Genomic DNA, 13,787 nt, shown 5'->3' on the forward strand with positions numbered 1-13,787 from the left:
AGGGAACTTCTCCCCAGCTATCTGCTCCTAGTGTCACAGAGATTAATTGCCCCAGGACAGAACCTCAGCCAAGAATTCCTTCTCAGAGGGAAACAATTCACTGGCTCATGTGCTCACTAAATGTTTTCTTCTGAAGGCTGGAGTTAAAAATCCATGCTATTTTAAGAATTTGCTACTCATTTTGATCCGTCCAGCCTGGATGCTGCAGTGCAGGAAGGTCCTTCAGGCAGTGATTCCATCCCAGCCCAGCCTGCAGGTGTCAGGAGCCAAGATCAACAAGTGCAGAAGTGCCAGATGCAGAATTCCTCACACCATCACCAATTCTGGACAGAAGACAGAGGTCTGTGCAGTCAGGAGGCAGAAGGCAGTAGCTTTATTTTAGGAATAGCACATAGGCATTGGGTAGAGACTGAACTGTGAATATACATCATCCTGTTATCAAATCATATCGCCAGAAGTTCTGGTTCTTTGAAAATATTCACATAAAAATACCAAAGGGATTGGAGTTCTAACTATTTCAGAAAGTTACAACATGTAGCAAAATCTATGTACAGCATCTTCTCTCAGGACAGTTTCAAAAGAACCTCCGGTGGTTTAAATATTGAATATGTTTTAAAAAAAGAAAAAAAAAAAAATCAACGGAATGCAGTGTGCAACATCCAAAAGGGAAGGAGGAGCAGAGGGAGCATGGTCCTGTCCTGGACCTCTGGGAACACAAGGCTACCCACTACCTGGCACTTAAAGCTGTATAAACGGAGAACACTTGTGAAAATATACCTCACTTTCTACAGCAGGGTTTAAAAAAATACCAAAACCCGGAGATCTGAGGGTCGTAAGGTCTCCCATGAATAATGCACGGGTCGGTGATTGTGCCCTCGAGCGGAGCTGCAGGACGAGCCCTTGCTCTGGCCGTGGGTGGAGGCAGGGGTGACCTACACTGCGACTGCTGGGGCTGCAGGGCGGGCTGAGGGACACGGCTGGCTCTGAAGGCAACGGATGCGTTTTGCACGGAGGAAATGCTCACAAAGTCACGCACTGTGGGGCTGCTGCCCGAGCTGGGCCACCCGCAGGCAGCACAGGCATTGGCCATGGAATGCTGTCCCTCCGTCCTGGGGACAATCCCGGCAGCTGAGGGACAGCCAGCCTCGGGGAGAGAGGGACGTGCACGTTGAGGGATGTGCTGTGCAGCCTTCGGGAGTTCCCTGGGATATTCACCGTGAAAACTACACTGAAGGGACTCTCAGGATTCTAGAACAGGCCAGGGGATGAGTTTCCTGCTGTCTCTGCCATGCCTCAGAGTGGCACTGGGGTTGCAGAGGACTCCTGCTCATTTTTAGGCTCTCAGGGGTTCTGTGCTTTCCAGGGAGGCATCAAAATGCTCAGGGCTTCTGTCTGCTGGCGAGTTCCACTAGCCTCGTGCTGATGGTGTTACACTCTTGGGAAGGTTTCAAGATCCTCTGGCACAGCTCTGAGCAAAGCTGAGGGCCAGGAAGGACCCGTGAGCTGGGTAGGATCAGACCAGTCTGTCCTTGGGACCACATGGATGTGCCAGAAGGGTTCTGCAAGGTCCTGCTGCTTTCCATTGCCACTGCCAATGCAAGGGGATTAAAGCTTCTGGGCCACCTGCAGGGATCTCTGCTCCACTGTTAGGGTTTGTTCAGGTGCAGCTCCAGCCCCACGAGCTCTGCAGGGCAGAGGGGCTTGGAGAGGGGCTGGAGAGGACTCAGCTCTGCGGGTCCCAGAGGAGCAGGCACTGCTGGCTGCCCTCCTGCTCATCCCTCATGCTCCCTTCCTGCTGCCCTGCCTGGGTGCTCTGGCTGGGTTCTCAGCCTGGCCCCAAGGCTGGCAGGGCAGAGTGGCCATGAGGGTGTGGGGAGCCCTGCCAGTGCCAATCACAGGGGTTTGGGAACCACAGCACTGTGGGGTTTTACCAGATGGGCACAAAACCCTTGGCTCAGTGACCTGCAGGAAGTGAAGTGTGCTATGGAATCTGTCCAGGACCAGTGCAGGGTTTACCTTCATGCCACCCTCATGTCATCCTCTGTCACCTGCGGTGCCTCCTCAGTGTCCACCTCCTCAGTGTCCACCTTCTCAGTGTCCACCTCCTCAGTGTCCACCTCCTCAGTGCCCACCTGCCCCCACCCCTCTGTCCGTGACTCTGCTGGGTGGGAGCAGGTGGCAGCAGCGTATTTACAACCAGACTGGACAGGAGCAAATTGCACTTTGTTGGCAATGAATTGTCACACCTCAGGTGGCCACGGGCTGTCACCAGGCGAGGGGAGAGGTCATCCTGGGGCTGCGCTGGCTGTCACCAACCTGCACGTCACTGAGAGCTCGCTGTGGGACAGAAAGGGCAGCACTGAGCGTGGGGCTGCTGGGGCAGGGGAAGCTCAGGGCACTGACCACAGGCTGCCCAGAGAGGCTGTGGCTGCTCTTGGATCTCTGGAAGTGTCCAAGATCAGGCTGGACAGGGCTTGGAGAAACCTGGGATGGTGGAAAGTGTCCCTGCCATGGCAGGGGGTGGATTAGCTGACCTGGAAGATCTCTTCCAACCCAAACCATTCCAGGATCACATTACTCTTCCCTAGGGCTTGTGCTTGAGGCCTCCCTCAGTGTCCCACCCTGGCCAGCCAATTTGTATTAGAAAAACTGCACCTTATCAGCCCTGGGAAAATTGCCTCTTTCTCAGGTACAGGTGTTCACAACACCCCATCCTGCTCCCACCACTCACACACAAATAAAAAAACCTCACTGACACTGCACAGGAGGTCCCTGGCTGGCTTTGAAGGGTTCAACTCACCTCAAACTTGCTCATGAATTCTGCAAAAATGCCAAAGAAGGCTTCAGAAGTTGTCATTTTTGAGTCTTCCCCAAAGAAGGACAACACCTTGCTGAACTCCTCCATGGCCTTGTGCTGCAGGTCGTCCAGGGAGCGCATGGCAGGCTGGGCACTCTCCAGGAAGGACTGCAGAACTGGCTCAAGGACAAAGCTGTTCCATGGGTCTGATAGGGATCAGAATCCCTTATCAATCTCTTATCAGATGGCTGGGTTCCAGCCCAGCCTGCAGCAGGGAGATGTGCACAGGCACGTGTGGAGGTGCTCGGCTGTCCCTGACAGCACAGGTCCCAAGGACAGATGTCCCAGCATGTTCCCTGCCCTGTGACACTGGGGCTGTGCCACCCTGAGGCAGCTGAGCTGGGGGCATCACCAGATCTGCCTCCCATGCTGGCTGGGAGCACCTGAGGTGGTGCCAGGCACACCTTGGTGGCTTTGCAAGGAGCCACAGAGGCACTGCCATGGTTTCACTCGAGGGCAATGAGGGGAGTGGGGGATTTGCCCTTTCCCAGAAGGATACAGTCATGACAATGGCAAATCTGTCCTCGGCGGTGGCTGGCATGTTGTGACAGGCCATCTGGATGTCACTCACCGTGGTGTGCAGGTCCTTCAGGTCAGCTGTCAGCGTCCTCTGGTTCACTGCAGGGGGAGAGGGGTCAGCGAGGTGCAGCTCTGGGGTTGTTCCCACAGCACACCGAGGGTCAGTCAGTCTGTCTGTCTGTCTGTCTGTCTGCACAGCTCTGCACCAATGTCCTGCTGTCCAGGCAGGGTGGACAACCAGACTGTCCTGCTGGCACCTGCAGGTTGCCAGGAGCTGCTGGTGCTCACAGCAAGAGAAGCCAAGAGTGTCTAAAGGAGCCTGGAACATGCCAAGGGAAAGGAGCACACAGGATTCATGGGATGGACACACACTTGGGAGGGGACAGGAGGGACACAGGACATCAGGACAAGGGGGACAGAGTGGCAGGAGTGTGGGCAGCTGGCAGCCTCCAGGGACAAAAGGGTTATTTAGGAGTTAGGCCAGATACAAATTCCAGCTGGGAAAGCTCCAGGTACAGACCTTCCTCAAGTGGAAATTTACAGCTCTAGGCCTGAATTTGCTCCTTTATTTATCCACTGTAGTGCTAATTCCCAAGGGAATTGCTCACAAATGGGGATGGTGTGCTGGGGGAATGCAGCTCGTGCTTTGTAGAGATTCAATGCATTGTTTAAAATCACAGAAGCATTGAGGCTGGAAAAGCCCTCTAAGATCATCCAGTCCAGCTGTTTCCCCAGCACTGCCAAAGTCACCACTAACCCAAGCACTGTCCCCAGGTGCCACATCCACACAGCTTTTAAATCCCTTCAGGGATGGGGACTTCACCCCTGCCCTGAGCAGCTGTGCCAGGGCTGGGCAGCCCTTTCTGTGAAGGAATTTTCCCTAAAATCCCACCTAAATCTCCCCTGGCCCAGCCTGAGGCTGTTCCCTCTCCTCCTGTCCCTGTTCCCTGGAGCACAGCCTGACCCCCTGGCTGTCCCCTCCTGTCAGCAGCTGTGCAGAGCCACAAGGTCCCCCTGAGCCTCCTTTGCTCCAGGCTGAGCTCCTTTCCCAGCTCCCTCAGCCTCTCCTGGTGCTCCAGCCCTTCCCAGCTCTGCTCCCTTCCCTGGACACTCTGCAGCCCCTCCATGTCCCCCTTGTTGTGAGGTGCCCAGAGCTGTCCCCAGGACTGCAGGTGCCCCAGCAGTGCCAGCTCAGGGGACAGGCACTGTGTCACACCTGATCAGCCTCTTGTGACACCACCACAGCCAGTGGCTGGAGAACAACTCCAGCACCTGTGGGATTGGTTTTTCCTGCAGCCAGGGGAGCTGTAGGGTCCTCAGGGTCCTCACTCAAGGTGACAGAGCTGTGGCTGGACTGTGTCTCCTCCCCGGGGTGCTGCACAGCCCTGGCACACCTGCATGGAGGGTGGGGCAGACCACCTCTGGCATTTCCATTTCCTGTGCCTTCTCTGCATTTCCAAGGTACCTCTGACCTTGGGAATCACGTTTCCAAGCCAGCAGGGAATAGCAGGGCAGGAGACAGAGCGTTCTCCAGGCACTGCCAAGTGTGGCAGGGTGGGACGGGTGGCACCTCCCCTGTCACTGAGCTCATCCCTTCCTAACTCCCTGCTCTTGCTCAGGAACACTCCTCAGGTGTTCTGCCTCCCCTCCTGCTCCTGCCAAGGCTGTGCAGCTCCGGCTGACCCCAGACTCAACCCCAGAGGCAGAGCAAGGACACTCAGGGCTTGCAGCTGCTGCTCCTTTACCTTTGGCAGCGAGCGGCACTGTCGGAAGGTCCTTGGCAAAGCCCAGGAGCTCTGGGAAGTGTTGGCTGAGGGATTTGGCAAGAATGTGCAGGAAGGTGGATTTCCCATCGACTGTCTTGGTTGTGTTCAGCTGCAGCAAAGCAGAACGAGTGAGGATCCCCCGCAGAGGCAGTGGGGCTCACACACCCTCGGGGTCACTCACTCCCTCTCGGCTTGCCCCACACTCCCAAGGTTAATGTTAAACTGCACATTTAATGGTTACACACCAAATTAGTGGGGGAGATGCTCCCTCCCACAGGGCAGGGCTGTTCCCTCATTCCCACCCCTCAGGAGTCCCACGGCAGCCCATGTGGGATGAGGATCTTCTCCCAGCCCCAGCCAGGGCTCTGGCCAGCCTGAGGCAGGAGGATTGCTCAGCCCACTGGAGCACCAGAGCCTCAGCAGAGCCTCTCTGCAGCCACCCCTGGGATCAATCCAGCCCCCTGCACTGTCCCCTCCCTTAGGAGGAAACACAGAGCTCCCAATCTCAGTGTCTCCTGCACAGAGCAAGCCTGGCTCTCCTTACCTCGGTGAGGAAGTTGATTTTAAAGCCTGTTGTTTTGCTGGTCTTGGGCTGCCCGTTGTTCAGGTAGTTTCCCATGGCCAGCACGAACTGCAAAGAGGAAACCAGGGATGAGGGGCTGCTGAGCTCCTGCCCCTGTATCATCCCACCTCCCAGCCCCTGGGACTGGGAATTTCTGTTCACCTCCCATTAATGTGCAGCCAGGCATTGCCCCCTAAGGATTTAAGGAATTATTGGGGGTCACTGGCCAGGAGGCACTAAGGAGGCTCATCTCTTGTCTGGAAATGTGTGATCACATGGTGACCTCCTTTATCCCACCTGCTTTTTTTTAAAGCAAAACCAAATGAATTAACAGCAATTTGGGGCAACTCATCTCAGGAGGGTCAAGGAGGAATTGCAGTGCAATTTGCTCTCTCTGCCAGGCACAGCCCATCCCAGGACCCCAAAAACACCTCCTCAGGGGCACGGGCAGTATGAGGGTGTGAGGGACCAGCCTGGGATGCTGCCCAAATGTGGGACACCCCTGTGGCTGGAGCTGCCCATGGGTGTTCCTGCGGAATGCTGAGGGCCACTGGTGACTGTCCCAAGGAGGGATTGCTCTGACCTCCAGGATCTTTGCCAGCTTCTTGCTGCTCTTCAGCTCTAGAGAGGCCTTGCAAATGCACTCATAGCTGGCTTTGATCTCCTCGGTCTTCTCCTGCAGGGTGGTTTTGAAGTGCAGGCTGCGCAGGCGGATCTTGTACTCAGGGACTGACAGCATCTGGGGCAAGAGGAGGGGAGGATCACTGCCCTGCTAGCCACAATCCACCCTGCACGAGGCTTCTCCTGGCCTGCTGCCCTGCATGTGGAAGCACAGTGTGCAGGTGGCACATGGAGTGGCTGGACTGGTTTGTTGTGGAGCAGAAAGGCTTTGCAAGATGAGGGCTTTGCTGCCCTTGTAAAATCCTTGCTCACTGCTGTTACTCTGGCTAACTAGAAAAGCATTCTGGAAATGACTCAGCTAAAGTAGGGGTGAAAAAGAAGTTACATTATTGTAGAACAATTATTAGAACCAATAAGCGCTCTCACCATGGGGCTCATAGTTGGTCACACCTGATGCTGTTCCTGTCCTGGTCTGTGGTGTTGGTTAAGCACATTTGTTGTGCCTCACCAGTATGGAAACTCAGAACAAACTAACAGTTTAAGAACCCTGGATTTTTGCAATAAAGTGTCTTCACTATACCATCATGAAATCCATGTGTGCCCTTAAAAAACACCGCCCTGGTTTGCTGCCCTGGGATGGCAACACCAACATCCACGAATGACTTTGTCACCAGAAAGTAAATCAGAGCTGGGCAAAGTCACTGCCACCAAGGAGCAAAAACCCAGCTGCTGTGGGAGCTGCCAGACCCCATGGGCATCACCCTGAGCATCACCCCCACAGCCCCAGGGCCACCAGCTTGTCCCAGGTGTGTGTCCTGCTGCCAGGGGACAAGGCACACACAGCCCCAGGGCCACCAGCTTGTCCCAGGTGTGAGTCCTGCTGCCAGGGGACACGGCACACACAGCACAGCCCTGCCGGGGCACCTGCAGCACGAACTGGTCAGGCTCGCTCAGCTTGCCGGGGTTCTCCTTGTAGCTCTGGAAGCGCTGCACCTCCTCCCCGTCCGGGGCGTAGAGCAGCAGCTGCTTGATGTGCGATGGCTCCAGGCGATCTGTCTCCATGGTCATCAGGATCTGCCGCAGCTCGATGTGCGACAGCTTCAGGTGGGCGATCAGGATGGCTGCGGGAGGGAAGGGGTCGTTGTCATTCAGGGCGGAGGGAGGGGACCCTGGGAGGGTGGCACTATTGGGGACACACTGCCCAGGATGGGGACATCAACCTCCCCACGGTGAGATGGTGTGGGCTTCTCCACTGCCCTGGCAGAGGAAGGGCTCCCCACGCCCTGTGGAGGCTGCAAGGGGACCCCACGGGTGGCTCTGGTCCTGCAGCCCCCCTGGCACTGCCACCTCACCCACAGAGCTGGTGGGCTGCACTGGGACCAGCCCTGCTCCACATCCCACCCCAGCAGGTCCCACCAAGCCCTCCCACCCTCCTTCCCACCAGAAGCACATCCTGGAGAAGCAGCACTGCCCCTCCACTGCCCCACTTCACCCCTGCAGGCTCTGCTCCTCCCCGGGACAATGAGGACAATCACAATCCCATCTCCATCCTTTCCCAGAAAGTTGCCTCCTTCCCCCTGCCCGGGGCTGAACCCAGTCTGGGAGGAGCTCTGGGCTGCAGGAAAAGTCCATCCCAGCTGAGCTGTGCCCACGGGATTGTGCTCATGTTCCTTCCCTTTACCTTTCCAGTCCTCTACATCCCACCTGTGGACCCCTTTTGGGGTTACCTTCACCATGAGCTTTACTTACATGTGTTGTAGGCCTTTTTGTGGGACAAAATCTCAACCACATCTTTCTTTTTAAAGTTTTCAGGCATGAGAGTTGGCTCTGGAAGAGAAACTGAAAGATTTAATGGTGGGTAAGGACAGGCTCAGGCGGCTCCAGCGGGAAGAAAACTGTCCTGCAAACACTGAAACCATGAATGAAAGAGAGCAAAAGGGATGCTTTGCACACAGCAATGGCTCCAGGAATCCTTGAATTCTGCGATTCAAAGATCTCCCCAATGGAGGACTCAGCTGCAGCTGAAAAAGGTAAAACGAGAAGGTGAAACACACAGAAAACCCCAGACTGCTCAGAAACATCCTAAAAATGATGTCCCCTGAGATGAGAGCCTTTTCATCCCACTTCCACTGCCAGCTGGGCATCGTGGCCCTGGCAGGAGAGCTCAGACATCCCACGTTTTCTACTGGAATGCCTCCCACCAAGATCACCACCACTCTGCACCCCCAGCCTGCACCTCACCCTGGGCTTGTGGCACAGAAAAACTCCGGAGGGTGGGAGATCCCAGTGGGTCTGTGGGAGATCCCAGTGGGTCTGTGGGAGATCCCAGTGGGTCTGTGGGACACCCAGAGTGATGGGGGCTGCATTGGCAGGGAGCTCCAGACCATGACAGCTCTTGGGGCCAACCCACTGATTATTTACATAAAAAGGAACGTGCTGCTTGTGATGATTTCTTTGGACACAGGGATGTTTTCATGGCTTTTTCAGCATTTCCAGAGGTCTCAAGCACCAGAGCAGCAATTGGTGAAAGCCTCCAGCAGGGCTTCAGTGCCAATGAAATGTGGAGAGAAAACAGATCATGGCAGCAGAGATACTCAGTGGAGATAATGAAACCATCTCCACCTCAATGATCTGCTGTTCCACCAGCCACACAATCCTGAGGATGAACAAATTCATGCCGTGGGTGATGTCACAGACAGGCATTGCCTTGCTGCCCATTGAGCCCCAGTTCCTCCCAAGTGGCACCCATCTCTGCTGGTACCAGGACCTATTTTGGGGCTCAGTACTTACTCGTGGGCTTCTGAGTCCCGAAGTGCAGCTCCAGGTCGAGGTATTTGACCATATCACTCAGCTTGTCGTAATCCGAGTCTTCCCCGAGCTGTGGGGGGAGGAGGAGTCAGGAGCTGTGCTGGCACAGGGACAGCCCCACAGTGCCCACCTCTGCTGGCACATCCCCTGGCCCCACACTGAGCTCCGTGTCCCCAGAGGAAACCAGGACAGCTGGTGGCACTGTCCTGTGACTGGAGGCTTAGCCATTGCCCTGCAGATTCCCTCAGCTCCTGACACAGCTGAAATCCTAGAGCACCTTTGTCTTCACTTGCTCCTTGGATGTGATTCCTCTACCCAAGGATAAAATGGGAATTGCAGGAGCTTCAGGGATTTTTTTGCACACAAAATATCACTGTGAGGAAGTGTCTTCCTTCCCGGAGTGCTGAGGAGAGGGATCTGCAGGATTTCAAGTGCCTGTGGGACTGGAAGATGATCCCACAGCTCCCCTCTGGCTGCTCAGGGAATATGGCATGTCCTGAACGTCGGGAGAGACACGGAGGCTGGGAATTACACCCCAGGAAGGGATTGAATCCACATCCAGGGTTCTGCACCACTTCATGCCCACCATGCCAAAGGATTGTCATGCCTTGTCTCACTCCTCACCTCTGCCTTCCCCCTGCAGGGTCCTGCCCTGCCCTGCCCGGGGCTCTCCCATCGCTCTGCTCCAACCATCCTCATCCTTTCACACTGATAAAACCCCACAGCTGCACAGCACATCTGGAGGCAGCTCCTGGCTGTGCCACCCCTCCGGGCAGGGAAATGCTGCCCAGGATGCTGGGACCAAAACCAGCATCTCAGAGGCTTTCCCCGGCAGTCTGGTCCAAACTATGGAAAGGATGAAAGGAAGCCCTGCAGAGCCTGGGCACAGCTCAGCACTCCCCAGGGCGCGGCCGGGACCCCCATCCCTCACCAGCTCCCTGCTGCCGGGCCATACCTGCCCCCAGATGGTGCCCTCCGAGTTCTCCACCTGCTCCCAGCGCAGCCTCTTGACGCTCATGTGGTTGGACTCGCTGCGGCGGTGCAGCAGCCCGCGGTGCAGGGGGGGAGCGCAGGGCACCGGCGGCGGCGGCGGCGGCGGCGGCGGGGGCGGGATGGGGTGCAGGTGGCTGACCAGCGACTTGGTGGCGGGAGCCGCGCTGGCCTTGGTGGCCTCGGCCTTGGTGGGGCCGGTCTGGGGGTCGTGGAACTGCAGGGGGGGCGGCGGGGGCGGGGGGCTGAGCGGAGGAGGGGGGATGTGGTCCGAGAGCGTGGAGTAGGTCAGGGAGCTGCCCTCGTCGCTGCTGCTGATGTACTCGCTGCTGCTCACGTCGTTGGTCACATAGCTGCCCTGGTCATCCTGGAAACTCATCTGCGTGGGACAGCAGAGGCTGAAGGTGGCACCTCATCCTCGGTTCAGCATCCTCCACCCACAGCAGCCGCTCCCGGGGTGTCCTGTGCCCCTGTGCCACCCCAGAGCCCCGGGCTGTGTCCCCACAGGCTGCACACGGACAGCTCCACGCCCGGGGCACCACAAATGATGCTCTGAGCACCTCGTGTCACTCTCACCTCCTCGTAGTCATTCTCAGGGGTGAGGAAATCATCCACGATGGTGACCCTGTGTCCCAGCTGCTCGCTGAGCGCGTCCAGGAACCGATCGGTGTCGCGGCTGCGCGGCGGCCGGGAGAAGGTGAAGAGCTTCTTGCGCCGCGACAGGGGCGAGTAGGCGCGGTGCTTGGGCGACGGGGCCGGGCTGCTGTCCAGGCTGACGTACGGGTTGGACTCGGTGCTGCACGGGGAGGCCACGCTGCTGTGCAGCCGGTAGTAGCACGGCTGGGATGCCAGCGGCTCGCTCGGCCACGCCAGCCCCGGGCCAGGCTTGCGGCCACCTGCGGGACAGAGCCAGGGGACTGCGTGGGGGTCCTGCAGGCCACAGCCCCGGGGGACAGCGAGCCCTGGGAGAGGAGTGGAGAGGGCGAGGAGAGCTGCCCGGGCAGCACTCTGTGATCCCATGGGATTACCCACCCCATGCACTCCACTGCCCTCCTGCAGCCAGAGCCCTGCAGAAGCACTGTGCTCATATTGTCACTGCTTCCTCACCAAATGTCACCGAGAGGATGTTGTCTCCTCCCCCGCCTGCCTGGCCAGCAGCACCCACCCTCCTTCACCCACTGTCACCCGAGGTCCCCCCAGGAGGTACCTGCAGCGTGGGGCAGCTCCGGGGCCGGGGGTGATGTCCTGTGCAGGGCAGCATTGCCCATCTTGCCAGCAAGGCCACCGATCAGGCGGTTCTCCAGCTCTGCGTAGACAGCTGACATCTGGGAAAGGACAGGGAGCTGCTGCCATGCCCGGATAGGGACAGGGCTTGTGAGAGACTGCCGTGTTCTGGGGACAGGACAGTCCCCACAGAAGCTGTGGCTGCCCCTGGATCCCTGGAAGTGTCCCAGGCCAGGTAGGACAGGGCTTGGAGCAGCCTGGGATAGCAGAAGATATCCCTGCCCATGGCAGGGGTGGCACTGGATGGGATTTCAGATCCCTTCCAACCCAAACCATTCTGGGATTCTCTGACTCACCAGTTTCTGTCTCTCACTCTTTAAAGGGGCTTCACCCCAGCCCAGGCTACTCTGCCTTGTCTGAGCCCACCTCCAGACAGACACCAGCAGCCATCAGCCGCATTAAAGGTGACTAATTGCCCAGGGAGGTGACCTCAGAGAGGCTCCGAGGCAGGGACACTGTCAGCCACCAGCAGGTACTGCACCCTTCCCCATTCCCTTTTCAAGAATCAAACTGCCAACCCCTCCTGTGGACACAACACCCACACACGTGGGCAAAGCCCCTGCAGAGGTGTCCCCTGCCCCATCACACCATTTTGGGGTTGGGTGTCTCCGGGAGGGACGTGCCGTCACCAGCCTGCCTCTCTCCAGGGATCAGGCGCACGGGGACCTCCACGGTGTCACTGCCTGCGGGAGAAAGGGACAGAGCAGTCACTCCTCTGCCTGTGTCCCCAGCTCCCCACAGCCCTGACCCATCAAAGCCTTGCTGGGACCCGGAGCGACCTTCCTGCCCCAGCTCCTGGCCCTGGGGGTCCCGAGGGAGCAGTGCAGGGTGGGCTTAAGGTCAGTGCAGCAATTCCAGGCTGCTCCACTCTTCCCTCGGGGCAGCTGAGGACAGGGCTGCTCCCCACAGCTGGCGAACATCTGCCCAGACATGGCTCCCCTCCAGCACGCACAGCTGTCGGCTGCTCTCGTGCTCTAATCCCCACCAGAAAAGCTCCTTGGAGCCAGGTTAGAGGATCTCCCCCCGGGCAATGGCTCAGAGCCCCCTGACAGCTGAGGAACACCACATGCCTGGGAGGTCCTGGAGGGAGGTCATGGGGAGGTCACGGTGGGGAGCACTGGTCAAGTGTCCTTCACCATCAGCCAGGAGCAATGGGAACAGGCAGGGAGGGCTTGTGCCTCGAATGGGGCTAATCAAGAATCTCCAAGTGGCCTTGAACCATGATCTCCCTCCTCACATGGGTCTCACAAATGTGATTTTCTCTGTGAATTTGGTGGAGTCTGAGAATGTTCAGAGGGAAGCCATAAATTGTGTCCCCCAGAAGGGAGGGCTTAGACCAGCAGGTCACATCTGAGTAATGGAAGGAACTGGAAACAACACTTAGCCTCAGACCAAGTGGTCTCTCATTGAATTGTTTTTTTTCATTGTGGAATCCTCATCCCTGGAGGTGTCCAAGGAACAAATGGATGTGGCTGGGTGACAAGGTAGGGATTGGACACAGCTTGGACTCAACAATCTTGGAGGGCTTTTCCAAGCTAAATGATTCTATGTTTCTGTGATTCTGTTTCTGAAAACACAGATTTCCAGCCAAAGCCTCAGTGCTGCTCTACTCTGACCTTTGCCTCCATCTTTTCCTATCAATCACACTTCAGAACAGGTCAGGAATTTGGCTTGGGGCAGAGCAGGACACTGCAGGCACAACCCCCAGGTCCCAATCCTCTCCCCCCAGACCCCAATCACCCACCTGCTGCCCCCTCCTCGGGATGGGGTGTCCTGAGGCTGCCCCGGCACAGGGACGCCCCTCGGACAGAGCTGCGGTATCGATCCTCAGCTTCTGCCTCGGCTGCAGCAGGAAACACCTCCGTGAGGCACAGACACACCCCCCAGCTCCCCATCCCTCCTCATCCCAGCACAGACACCCCCAGGGCTCCCCCAGGGCTCCCCCAGCCCCATCAGACTCCCAGCAGCCGCCATTCCCAGGCAGTCACTCACTCCATCCCTGGGGAGCTGAGCAGGTTCCAGATGCTCCTACCAGCACGGGGCAGGGATGGATACCCAGAGATGGGACATCCAATCACTTTTGCCAGCAGCATTGGCATCCACCAGCTCATGGGGCATGTGAAACTCCAGCCCTGAGCTGGGCTGGTCCCAGTAAGAAGGAAGTGGGGCCAGCACTGGAATGCTGCCTGGAAGGACCACGTTGTCCATGCATTGTCCATGTGCAGCTCGGTGCTCAGGCTTACAGCAGGATGGAGGCACCAGAGCATCCATCTCTGAGCTCCCAGACCAGCACTGGGACATGGCAGATCACCCGAGTTTGGAGGCCCAGGGGAAGGACCAGCCCAAATTCAGAGATCTCTGGCCTTCCAGGCACAGACAC

At 57.5% G+C, this 13,787-nt stretch overlaps 1 protein-coding gene across 4 annotated transcripts in view; it reads right to left on the reverse strand.

Moving 5' to 3' along the window:
• Positions 1-350: 350 nt before the first annotated feature.
• Positions 351-13,787, reverse strand: part of GRID2IP (Grid2 interacting protein) — a 36,927-nt gene continuing 23,490 nt past the window's right edge. For 2 of the 4 annotated variants that reach the window (XM_085074292.1, XM_085074294.1), the window contains 15 exons: positions 13,152-13,250; positions 11,996-12,090; positions 11,331-11,448; positions 10,700-11,019; positions 10,089-10,502; positions 9,116-9,203; positions 8,075-8,152; positions 7,250-7,446; positions 6,288-6,443; positions 5,687-5,773; positions 5,122-5,251; positions 3,357-3,475; positions 2,801-2,965; positions 2,133-2,337; positions 351-2,102 (listed from right to left, as the gene is read on the reverse strand). In XM_085074292.1, coding sequence (XP_084930418.1) covers positions 2,266-2,337; positions 2,801-2,965; positions 3,357-3,475; positions 5,122-5,251; positions 5,687-5,773; positions 6,288-6,443; positions 7,250-7,446; positions 8,075-8,152; positions 9,116-9,203; positions 10,089-10,502; positions 10,700-11,019; positions 11,331-11,448; positions 11,996-12,090; positions 13,152-13,250 — 2,138 coding nt within the window. In that variant the 3' untranslated portion in view covers positions 351-2,102; positions 2,133-2,265. Of the gene's footprint in view, positions 2,338-2,800; positions 2,966-3,356; positions 3,476-5,121; positions 5,252-5,686; positions 5,774-6,287; positions 6,444-7,249; positions 7,447-8,074; positions 8,165-9,115; positions 9,204-10,088; positions 10,503-10,699; positions 11,020-11,330; positions 11,449-11,995; positions 12,091-13,151; positions 13,251-13,787 lie in introns of all 4 variants that reach the window. The other 2 variants (XM_085074293.1, XM_085074291.1) reach the window with 2 other exon arrangements.

Source organism: Lichenostomus cassidix, chromosome 14 (genome assembly GCF_008360975.1).
Source record: "Lichenostomus cassidix isolate B80296 chromosome 14, HeHo_3.0, whole genome shotgun sequence".
In the NCBI taxonomy this organism is placed as follows: domain Eukaryota; kingdom Metazoa; phylum Chordata; class Aves; order Passeriformes; family Meliphagidae; genus Lichenostomus; species Lichenostomus cassidix.